This window comes from Octopus bimaculoides, chromosome 21 (assembly GCF_001194135.2).
Source record: "Octopus bimaculoides isolate UCB-OBI-ISO-001 chromosome 21, ASM119413v2, whole genome shotgun sequence".
NCBI lineage: Eukaryota > Metazoa > Mollusca > Cephalopoda > Octopoda > Octopodidae > Octopus > Octopus bimaculoides.
In genome coordinates, this window is record NC_069001.1 from 32659429 (window position 1) to 32672053 (window position 12625).

General features: G+C 35.8%; 3 protein-coding genes across 4 annotated transcripts in view; 1 reads left to right on the forward strand and 2 right to left on the reverse strand.

Moving 5' to 3' along the window:
- Window positions 1–430: 430 nt before the first annotated feature.
- On the reverse strand, window positions 431–5239 carry LOC106882004 (zinc finger protein 665). Its single transcript, XM_052975597.1, has 2 exons — window positions 5029–5239; window positions 431–2776 (listed from the first exon to the last, which is right to left on the reverse strand). The coding sequence occupies exon 2, from the start codon at window positions 2454–2456 to the stop codon at window positions 837–839; it is 1620 nt and encodes a 539-aa protein (XP_052831557.1). The 5' UTR covers window positions 2457–2776; window positions 5029–5239; the 3' UTR covers window positions 431–836.
- Window positions 3880–12625, forward strand: part of LOC106882020 (serine/arginine repetitive matrix protein 5) — a 16758-nt gene continuing 8012 nt past the window's right edge. The window contains exon 1 of one of the 2 annotated variants that reach the window (XM_014932580.2): window positions 3880–4102. The gene's annotated coding sequence lies outside the window, so the exon portion shown is untranslated. Of the gene's footprint in view, window positions 4103–5324; window positions 5628–12625 lie in introns of those variants that run through there. The other variant, XM_014932578.2, reaches the window with a different exon arrangement.
- LOC128250474 (zinc finger protein 665-like) lies at window positions 5937–11838 on the reverse strand. Its single transcript, XM_052975598.1, has 2 exons — window positions 11408–11838; window positions 5937–10867 (listed from the first exon to the last, which is right to left on the reverse strand). The coding sequence occupies exon 2, from the start codon at window positions 10504–10506 to the stop codon at window positions 8998–9000; it is 1509 nt and encodes a 502-aa protein (XP_052831558.1). The 5' UTR covers window positions 10507–10867; window positions 11408–11838; the 3' UTR covers window positions 5937–8997.

Consider the following 12625-nt stretch of genomic DNA (forward strand, 5'->3'; position numbering starts at 1 on the left):
TTGGCGTTAGGAAGGGCATCCAGCTGTAGAAACTCTGCCAGATCAGATTGGAGCCTGGTGCAGCCTTCTGGTTTGCCAGTCCTCAGTCAAATCGTCCAACCCATGCTAGCATGGAAAGCGAATGTTAAACGATGATGATGATATATATATATATATATATATATATACATACACATACATACACAGGTAGGCACATAAGTGCAAAACAATGTGGAAAAAATAGTACTCAGATACCAAGGGTAGAGTAATATGTTTTGATATAAAAGCTTCAAAATATTACTCAGAGTTTCACATTCCCGTTCGGCAGACAGTTTTAATGAATACTCTGAGTAACATTTCTGTGAATATTTTGCAGCTTTTATAATCAAGTATACACACTCACACACATATATATGTCTATATGAATGAGAAAAAGAAGAAAATGGAGAAATTGACATATAGACATCAGTTTATTCAAAGATATTCAAATCAATATAATATGAAATTCTTATCCCTACAGCCATTTCCATAGCCAATTAATTCAATTAGAGAAATTTAATAAATTTAAAATTTTCAAATTGAAACTGGTTAATAGGGTATTTTGTCAGGGGAAGATTTACCAGAAAGGAGTTACATTCTAACATATTGGTCGACCCTTGATAGACTCTTCCTTTTCTCATTCATAAATAATTTAAATAGCCATATCCATCAATGCAAAACTAATGTATTTAGTTTTCACTGAACACTGGAGAACTGGAATGCAAACATCCCTTAAAGGATGGTTTTTCTCCCATAGGAATCTGTATGTGTTTGTTTAAGCGAACATTTTGACAGAATGATTTGTCACAAGTATTACATCACTTTGATTTTTCTCTTGTATGAATATTATATTTGTGTGCCCTTAGTTTACATGGAACTGGGAATGATTTACCACAGATCTCACAACGATATGGTTTCTCACCAGTATGAATACGTGTATGGCTATTTAAGTTATTACTTTTAGAAAATGATTTACCACAGATACCACAATGATATGGTTTCTCTCCAGTATGAATACGTTTGTGACTATTTAAGTTACTACTTTTAGAAAATGATTTTCCACAGATATCACAATGGTATGGTCTCTCTCCTGTATGAATACGTTTGTGAGTATTTAATATACAATTTTCAGAGAATGATTTACCACAGACATCACAGTGGAATGGTTTCCTTCCTGTATGAATAAATTTGTGTTTATATAAGGTACTATTTCCAGAGAATGATTTACCACAAATATCACAGCGATATGGTTTCTCACCTGTATGAATAAGTCTGTGAGCATTTAAGGAACTACTTGCAGAAAAGGATTTACCACAGATATGACAATGATATGGTCTCTCTCCTGTATGAATACGTTTGTGAGTATTTAAGTTACTATTTCCAGAGAATGATTTACCACAGATGTCACAGTGGTACGGTTTCTCTCCTGTATGAATAAATTTGTGTTTATATAAAGCACTATTTTCAGAGAATGATTTACCACAGATATCACAGTGATATGGTTTCTCACCTGTATGAATACGTTTGTGACTATTCAAGTTACCATTTGTAGAGAAAGATTTACCACAGATATCACAATGATATGACTTCTCTCCTGAATGAATATGTTTATGAGTAATTAAGGAACTAGCTGTAGAAAAGAATTTACCACAGATATCACAGTGATATGGTTTCTCTCCAGTATGAATAAATTTGTGTTTATATAAGGTACTATTTCTAGAGAACGACTTACCACAGATACCACAGTGAAATGGTTTCTCTCCCGTATGAACAAGTCTGTGAGTATTTAAGTTACTATTTCCAGAGAATGATTTACCACAGATATCACAGTGATATGGTTTCTCACCTGTATGAATATGTTTGTGAGCATTTAAGGAACTACTTGTAGAAAAGAATTTACCACAGGTATCGCAGTGATATGGTGTCTCTCCCGTATGAATACGTATGTGAGTATTTAAGGAACTACTTGTTGAAAAGGATTTACCACAGGTATCGCAGTGATATGGTGTCTCTCTCGTATGAATACGTATGTGAGTATTTAAGGAACTACTTGTTGAAAAGGATTTACCACAGGTATCGCAGTGATATGGTGTCTCTCCCGTATGAATATGTTTGTGAGTATTTAAGGAACTACTTGTTGAAAAGGATTTACCACAGGTATCGCAGTGATATGGTGTCTCTCTCGTATGAATACGTATGTGAGTATTTAAGGAACTACTTGTTGAAAAGGATTTACCACAGACATCACAATGATATGATTTCTCTCTGGTATGAATGAGTTTGTGATCAGTTAGGTTATGTTTATGAGAGAATAACTTTTCATTGACATCACTGGAAGATGATGTTTCTTCTCTCTCTTTCTGCATCTCATCTGGAAAACCAGCGCTGTCAGATTCTGTTTTGATTTGAATTGGTTCCTCCCAGAATTCACTTTCCATAATTATTCTTCCCTGACACTTGTTCTTGTATTTTCTTTACAGCTATATTCCCATCACATGTAATTTCTGTTGATGCCTGAAGATACTGTAAACTCTTTTCTAATTATGTCCAACTTTAAGTAGAACACAAGCTACTTGCAAACATATTTGAGGCAGTGAAGTAGAGGAACTTTGCTAGTGATCTCATCTATTCCTTCACAGATTTATAGAAGCAGGACTGTATTCATTCCATGTAACAACTTACTTTATTTTTAACATTATAAATGTCAACAAGACGTCTAAAGTAAGAAACACTTGTATGCCAATGTCAGCTGATAACTCTGAAATGATAGAGAAATGGTATACGACATAAGAGGATACTTATAGGTAGATTCAACAATGTAAAATTTATTACATTTTTATATTAATAAACTGGAAATATAAACATTTACAACAACATTTGAACAACCCTTAAGCATTCGGATTATTCTGTTAAACATAATACTTATTTATTAGCATTGTTTTGAATTAATTATGTATAATCTTATCGCTTCAAGATTCAGATGATTTGGTAGTATATTTTAAGAATGATATTGTAGAGTAAGTGTGAGGGGTCAGATTTGGCCAGTTTGATCATAAAGTAGATAGAATATTCTGGACAGATATGACCAGCTTAAATTTTTTATTAAAATCACATTAATCTCGTGTGAGGTCTATACATCACAGACAGAAAGTATGAAAAAAGGCAAATATTTCCTTCAAACTTTGCTTTTGTTGCATTTATTTAAATCCAAAAGAATCCCTCTCAACACACGGCTGTTATGCTCCCCACTACTTCTCATGATCCCTAAGGGACATGTTCAGCTGGTGAAGGTTAAGTAACCGACAAGCAAATCTGTGGTACTGAGTAGAATATTTGCTATGACAACATTTCTGCTTCAGTAATTCAACACTGAATCTGTCTGAAATATAATGGATAATAGATCAGTTTCAAAACATTGATGCCCAGATCAGAAAAGCAAAGTTTGAAGGGAATAGTTATCAATTCCTTTAATTTCTGGATAGAAGCAAATAACACTTACTGACCCCAAAAAGACAAAAAAAATATTGAAGAACATCAATACATGTCAGAGTGAAAAAAAAAGAAAAAAAAAAGAGAAAGGTGGTCGTGAGATGTGCAAGAAACAATAGCTAAATCTCCCTTAAATCACACCTTTTCGTCTGAAAATATTTCCAAATTTTTTTTTTTTTTTTTTTTTTACTGAAAAGGCTTTTCCCATCATAAAAAGTGCATAGGACAAAAAAAAAAAAAAGGGAGCTGGAATCGGTTCGAAGTGGATAGGTGGGGGTGGAATCATAAATATTTAGACATGCTAACAGAAGTGTCCCCCACCACCACCACCACCACCACCGGACTCCTATCCTCGTAACAGAAAAAAAAAGGGTATGTTAATACTAATTGAAGGCAAAGGTAAGGAATACGCACACCTGGTTAGAGGGTTATGCCGAAAACGGGTGACATGCGTATTCTCCACCTCCGCCCATTTGGAATACATATTTCTTCCATTATTTTCATCGCTGACTTTATCTCTCTCTTTTCGAACAAACACAGACGTAACCCATTCTGTATGCACCATTTCGCATGCTAGAAACAGCAAGGATCACAGGTTTGTTCCTAACGCTCATATCTTATCAAAAACAGCCATTCAACCAATTCATCTCTGATATTTTGTTTTCAAATTATGCTCGTATGTGTTGGTTTACTTGTTGCAGTCATAGGAATGACCATGCAGGGGTAGCGCCCTTTAGTCGAACAAATGTACCCCAGTACTTATCTTATTAAAGCTTGATATTTATTGTATCATTCACTTTTGCCAACCAGCTTAGGTACGGAGACAAACAAACCAACACTGGTCGGGAAGCTGTGGAGGTGAAGGTCGGAGACACTTACCATGTAGTGGAACTCAATCCAGAACCATGTGGGTGAGAAGTAAATACTTGTGGAAACGAAGTTTAGGTGACAGATTTCGTTAAAATGTATCCACTTATGGGGAAAAGTCGGGGCGGGGGTACATACTTGTTTAGGAATGCCAATTTTCGAAACAATTCTTTCAAAAAAGCACCCCCACCATTATTATGAAGCCCGTGGTGAAAAAAAATCTTCATGAAAACAAAATCCAACTTATGTGGATGTCCTGATCCGAAACTCCACTGAACATTTAAATATGTTGACATTTAAACTGACAATAAAATTGTATCGAATGTTCTGATGTGAGATCTATGAATTACAAACTAGAGTAACGCAATCAGATTAAATACATTAAACAATATAATAGTGGACAAGGGACTTTCTGTCCAGGAAGGACGGACGATTATTGTTAAACCTGAAGTTAGTTATGTCAGAGCAGAACATCGTTGCTGGCATACAAAATCCGTTATTTCTCCTAAATTTTACACATTATTCCATCATTTCTTGTAAAGGAATGTGTATTACAGGAGAAAAAAAACAACATCCGATTTAGGTTTTTTTTAATTGTATGACAAAAAGTGAAAAGAAAAACGAGTGAATGAAGAGAAAATTAAGAAAAATCACCTCGTTAATATGCAGACAAGAATGCATTGTCAGAATATTATGGTCGCGGGAATTGATATCCGGTTGCACAGGCGCTTTGCAAAATATCAATGGAAGGTAGCCTCTTCCCATGCTAATGGAGAACATTGTAGATGCGTGCTTGAGTGTATGTGCGCGTGTAGGTATATATGTATATATATACTTTAACTGTTTTATTTTTTTTTGCAGTTGACTGCAGCCATGCTGGAGCACCGCCTTAAAGTGTTTTAGTCAAACAAATCGATCCCAGGAATTTTTTTTGTCGAACCTCTAAGTTACAGGGACGTAAACACACCAACATCGGTTGTCAAGCAATGGTGGGGGACAACACATACACAAATATATATATATATATACGACAGGCTTCTTTCAGTTTTTGTCTACCAAATCAACTGACAAGGCTTTGGTTGGCGCGAAGCTATAGCAGAAGATATTTGCTCGAGATGCCATGCAGTGGGACTGAACCTGGAACCATGAGGTCGGGAAGCAAGCTTCTTACCACACAGCTATACACACACACACAGCCGAGGGGATGTTGAAAAGTTCTCAGCTTTGGCTAAATGAAAATACAGGAGGATCAGGTAATTATGACTTTATTGAACATATTCCTCTTTCAGATTCACACACTTATTGCAGTAGTCCTTCAGTTTTTCTAAGTCCTGTAAAAGGACTCAGAAGGTTGGGCCTCCAACCAGGCCTTTCATGACACCCTTAAAGCCAGGAACTTTTCAGCACCCTCTCTTCTTGTGTTTGTATCTATATATATATATATATAAATTTATGTCACAATATATTGATTCAACTAATTTGGTGTTACTCTTAAATAAAGTTACTTAATGTATCATTCTACAAAACATAGAATATATATATATATAAATAGATAGATTATATATATATAGATAGATACACACACACACACACAGGGCCGGCTCAAGATACTGGCAACCCGGGCAGTTGCCTGGGGCACCAAGAAAGGTGCGACAAAGATAAGGAAATTTCCACAACCTTCAGCTTGATGAGTTGTGTCATCACTGGTGCCAAGCTGTATTGACCTTTGCCTTTCCCATCAATGGCATGGAGAAGGGAGGCCGGTATGCATGAGCGACTGCTGGTCTTCCATAAACAGCCTTGCCCGAACTTGTGCCTCAGAGGGTAACTTTCTAGGTGCAATCCTATGGTCATTCATGACCGAAGGGGGTCCTTTTTTTTTCTCTTCAATATTGTTATTACGCTGTCTCATCCTACTTTTGACCATCTACATATAGTGACCTTGATGCAGAACAAGAATCACTATTTCTACATCAGGTAACTTCTCATTTGTATATGATTGGTAACCCTGATGTGAGAACTCCACAATCGTCCATTACATTTGGCAACCTCTATGTAAGAAACATATCTTATCGTTACATGTGTCCACATATATATATGTATGTAATTATGTTACAGTATGTGTGTTGCCATGTTACACAAGTGTGTCAATTTGTTTCCTCATAACTTCCATTCTTTAATGAAATTTTCTACATATACCTTTCCAAAGGTATATACCTATTGAAACTTCATTTGAAAAAAATTGGTGACCACACACATAGATATACTAATACATATCACTGATATAGCTACAAAATGGAATTTGAAATTTTGAAAACAATTGTGATGTGTCAGTATGTATGTGTGGGTGCCCACCATTGCTTTTCGTTTTTTTTTTCCACATGTTTTACTTGTTGATGTTGTTAGTTGCAGCCATGCTAGGACAATGCCTAAAAGAAGTGACTGAAAAAAATCAACAATTTATTTTTTAAAGCCTGATACTTATTCTGTCAGTCTCTTTAATTGAACTGCTAGGTATTAGGAATGTAAATACACCAACACTAGTTGCCAAGAGGTGGTGGAAGACAAACACAGATACACACACACATATATATATCATCATCATCATCAATTAACGTCCATTTTCCATGCTGGCATGGGTTGGATGGTTCGACTGAAAACTGGTAAGCTGTACCAGGTTTTAATCTGATTTGGCCTGGTTTTTATGGCTAGATGCCCTTCCTGTAGTGGACGCATGGGTGCTTGTTATGCAGTATCAGCTTCGGCCACAACAACGATTTCCCATGGTTTGACAGGTCTTCTCAAGCACAGTATATTGCTAAAGGTCTTGGTCACTTGTCATTGTCTCCATTAGACCCAATATTTGAACAGTGCTTTTTACATGCCACCAGCACGGGTACCAAGTTTTTCTGGAAAAGTGTGTATGCTTTAGGGCTGCTGTTCTTGTATAATTGGAATGTGCACAGTGGTACTATATGTAGCGTTTTTGGGGGTAGGGTGAGGGCAGCCAAAGGCATCAGTATGTTTTTTGTTTATTTGGTTAAAATCTTTGGAGCATTTGTATAGGTATTGTGTGTGTGTGTATGTAGGGGTAAGTAAGTGTACAGTATTATATATCTTTTACAAACCCTCTTACAAATTGGTTTCACACTAGGGCATCAACAGGATGTTAGGTAACAGTCTGCTTATGTAACCCTTTGCTCTGCAGAGTTGGTAGTTATGGAAAGAAATATGCTGTCCTCTATTGTTAGAGGACCAGTTTGTGGTTGCTGTGAAAAAAAGACAACACAATGATCTAAAGGATAGGTTAAGAGTTATGCTCCTTGGCATCAAACTGTCTCTGGAGAGTTGTAAAGTAACAAGTTTTGTAGAAATGTATGGTTTAGTATTTTGTACAAATGTATGGTTAGTATTCTTGTGGGGGTTTGAATGTGTGCAGTGATACTATATGTGTAGTGTTTTTTTTTGGGGGGGGGGAGAAGAGGAAAGTCACTTAAGTGCCTGTGTGTTTGTTTGTTTGTATGTGTTTTGTTTATTTCAGTTAAATTCTTTGGAGTATTTCTGTAGGAATGTTGAGCGTGTGTAGATCCAAGCAGGAGCTGATCATCCTTAGTGGATATTAAGCAGAGGATCTAATGATAGAATTAATTATGGACACATACATTTATTGATGTGTATAATACACACACACACACACATACATACATATGTAACACACTTTAAAAACAAAAATTCTGAAGAGCATGCTTTTCGGCTGTCATCATGTGAAAAACTTATTTTATTTTCATTATTATTATTTTTTGTATTTATAACCAGATGATAAATAGGATATCAAATACAGATATTATAATATATAAAGATAATGGCAGCAAGATAGCAGAAGCATGACTGCGATAGATAAAATGCTAAGTAATTTTTCTTCTGAGTTTACTTGCTGGGCTGGTCAATGTAATTGACGTAACTCTCCCCTCAAAATTGCTGGTCATGTATCCAAATTTCAAACAATAATATATTGTTTGAAATGGTAGGGGGGGGGCTAGAAAGGGGTCTCAGGGAGCAGCATCCCTGCCTTCCTAAGCTAGTTTTCCACCACATTTCTTAAAAATCGTGGTAAAGGCCTTGGTCTCGGGACCACTCATGTCTAGAAACTGAGGTTGGGAGTAAGCAAGGGCATGCTCCCCGTAGAAAATCCAGCTGCAAAAAAGCCTCATGATAGCAAAGAATGGGTATCAGCCAGCCCAAAGGTTGGGGTGGGCTGCACCTGCCTACCTCAGTTGCTATGGCATTGAGGTAGATCTTGTCACTCACGTTAACGGTGATGAATATATATAAACATATATCTGCCTGCCCTCCCTTTTTCTTCACTATCCCACAATTCCTTCTTCACAGAAATATTGCTATTACATATTGCAACTATCACTCTTGCTTGCATAAATTATTTCTTGCCTCTCTATCCAAATAATCTGTATGATAATATTGCTGAAATATTTGTTTTCTTTTGGCAGTAAAACAATAACCATCGTTATATTTGTATAATGTCCCTTAATGAATAAAATTTCAAGACTAACAACTTAGAGGTGTGACCCAGAGACGGAGTAGCTAAAAAATATCTCTCTGATATGGTCACTCCTGTGTATGAAGATGTTTGTGTCTAGTTAACTGGAAATTTCTAGAGAATGATTCACCACAAATATCACAGAGAAACAGCTTCTCTGCTTTATGAACATACTTATGATTAGACAAGTTACTTCTTTGAGAGAATGATTTTCCACAGAGAACACAGTGATATGGTTTTTCACTTGTATGAGTACGTTTGTGTAGATTTAAGCTTGTATTCCTGGAGAATGACTGACCACAGATATCACACTGATATGGCTTTTCTCCTGTATGGATACGCATATGTATAAGTAAGGTACTACTTCTAGAGCAACATTTACCACAGATATCACAGTGATATGGTTTTTCTCCTGTATGAATACGCTTATGTTTAGTTAAATCACTACTTTTAGAGAAAGATTTACCACAGATATCACAGTGAAACGGTTTTTCTCCTGTATGAACTCGTTTATGGTGAATTAAGGTACTACCATCAGAAAATGATTTACCACAGATATCACAGTGATATGGTGTCTCTCCTGTATGAATACGCCGATGTATATGCAAGGCACTACTTCCAGAGAAAGATTTACCACAGATGTCACAGTGAAATGGTTTCTCCCCTGTATGAACACGCTTATGTTTAATTAAGTCACTACTTTGAGAGCAAGATTTACCACAGATATCACAGTGATATGGTTTTTCACCTGTATGAATCCGTATGTGTTTATTTAAGTCATCATTTTGACTGAACGATTTACCACAGATATTACAGCAATGGGGTTTTTCTCCTGTATGAACATATATGTGTCTCTTTAGTTTACTCCTATCCGGGAAAGATTTACCACAAATCTCACAATGATATGGTCTCTCTCCTGTATGGATATTTCTGTGATATGTTAGGGAACGTCTGTAAGAGAATGATTTACCACAGATACTACAGTGGTATGATTTCTCTCCTGTGTGAATGCGTTTGTGAGTATTTAAAGTACCACTTTCAGTGAATGATTTACCACAGATATCACAATGATATGGTTTCTCTCCTGTATGAATACGTTTGTGAGTACTTAATGTACCGCTTGTAGAGAATGTTTTACCACAGATATCACAATCATATGGTTTCTTTCCTGTATAAATACATTTGTGTGTATTTAAGGTATCATGTGTAGAAAATGTTTTACCACATATGTCACAATGATATGGTGTCTCTCCTGTACGGATACGTTTGTGCCCAGTTAGGTGACATTTTTGAGTGAATGATGTGCCACAGATATTACAGTGGTATGCTGTCTGTCTTGAATGGATATTTCTGTGTTTAGTTAGGATACATTTTAGAGAGAATGATTTACCACAGATATCACAGTGATATGGTTTTTCTCCTGTATGAATACGTTTGTGATCAGTTAGGTGACTTTTATGAGTGAATAATTTTTTACAGATATCGCAGGAATATATTTCTTCTATCTCTTTCAGCATCTCAATGCTTTCAGTCTCTGTTTTAATTTGAATTGGTTTCCCACAGAATTCATTTTCCATAATTATTCCTCTTTGACAACTTCGTTTCTTTTTATTGTATTTTCTTAGCAATTATATCTATTGCTAAATTTCCATAAAACTTGATCTTTGTTGATGTCTGATGATACTGTAAACTCCTGTGAAAATATGTCCATGTTTAACAAGAAAACCATCAACTCTTGAACAGACAAGGAAACAGAAGAATTTTGCAAATGATCTCAGATCACAATAAGAAATATTTCACACCAATTCCATCACAAATTTATAGAAACGGGAATATATCCATTCTGTGTAACACCTTCCTTTACTTTTTAAAAGATGATAAATATCAATGATACATCTGAAGTTAGAATTACTTTCATGCCAATGTCATCAGATATTTCTGAAATAATAGAGAAACAGTATAAGATATGGGGTGGGATACTTAAATGTAGATTCAACAGTGGAAAATTTACTACGTTTCTATAGTGATAAACTGTAACATTTACGTCGATATTTCAATTTTAAAACAGGTTATTAAAATTATATAAATCACAGACTACAGGCAAATAAGATACAGTAATTTTTTTACAATCACACCCCAATACTACCGTTGTTGATGTACAAGTACTACAGGAAAAGGGACCCCTCTCAATTTAGGCGACTTAGGAGTAATTAAACACAGGACTAAGAAAAAAGAACATTATTCGTCAGGTGTAAAAAGTCACGAGAAATTATGGACTTTCTATGTTTGTTACGTCCGCAGTAAACAATGTTTCGATTGCATTTCACTATTTTAAGTAAACCATCATGTTTTTATACATGTCCCCATATCTTCAAACTTATGCCCTAATTCGTCATATTCAACAAAATTTATAGGAACGAAAGGAGAAAGAAAAGAAAGAAACGATTGAATGATGAGAAAAACATTTGAGAAAAATACCTAGTATAAATCACAAGTCAGTGATGCTGATCGTATATGTTGTTTCTGCACGCACGCACACACGTATAATATTTACTACAATGTACTGGATAAATATGAGTACTTTTCCGCCAGTAAATTATGATTTCTGTTGAAATAAAATTATTGTTTTGAAAAGTGATTTCATTGTCAATACTAATCAAAATAGTTCAAGGTGGTGGCGGGAATTGATATCCGGTTGCACATGTGCAGTGTGAAATGTCAGTGGAAGCTAGCATCATTCCTTTCTAATGTGGCATATGCACGTGTGTGTGTGTACTTGTGTGTTTAGCTATCTATCTATCTTTCTTTCTTTAGATATGTGTGCGTTTAAGTATGTATTAACTCGTATGAACCATTTCTACCTCTCTCAGTTTTCCCCACTATACGGATATTTCCCATTAAGCCGTACCTCCACTCCATTTCATCGTTCAGTCCTTGGTGCTTTCCACTTGTTGAGTGTTAATAATATTTATAATGAAGTCCGTCTCCACGGATGTAATTTATTGGTAATTGGCGTTAATTTAAATGTTATTTAATAAAGGTCATTGAGCCGGCTTCAAGCGAGGAAATAAACAGTATTTAGGCACAAGTGTCGTTCTTTTGGGTTGTTTTTAGAAACCAGTTTTTCACAGGTTGGGAGAGATCATGTAAAGTTTCGTGTGTGCTGTTTCCACGGGGACAAAGAATCACGATTTCCAGTATGCCTTGTAATAGAGGCTGCCAATTGGCGAAAATGACATAATTTTAAATGTTTGTAAATTCTTTATTATCAATTTCCGGAAATAATGAATGCAATTTTTGTCAATAACATGCAGAACTTTATCAGAACTACATATGTTGAAAATAATCTGCTAAAAATTTAACTGGTTGGAAGAAATTTAACAAAATCGTTTTTTTTCTTAACTCATTCCCCAACACTTTAAGGAATCTTGCAACGATTGCAAAACCGGGCGTTGCCGCCCATTACACGGAGAGAAAGAAATCAAAATCGTATGAATTCCCGTGTGTAGAGCACAAATTCGCAAAAAAGTTTCTGAAAATTCCAAAAAGTAAAAAAGTTATGAGAGGTGATATGAGTTCCGCCCGCTGGTGTTCTCGGACCTTGCATTGCTGATTTCCAACGCAAAATCAGGAGAACAACGAATCATCAGAGAAACGAGCCCTACGAGCTGGGGTGGCTGTTGCTGGCCATTTTCC

Bases quoted from the DNA above. Each gene is read 5' to 3' on its own strand.
- LOC128250474 (XM_052975598.1), bottom strand. From the start codon at position 10,506: ATGGAAAATGAATTCTGTGGGAAACCAATTCAAATTAAAACAGAGACT.
- LOC106882004 (XM_052975597.1), bottom strand. From the start codon at position 2,456: ATGGAAAGTGAATTCTGGGAGGAACCAATTCAAATCAAAACAGAATCT.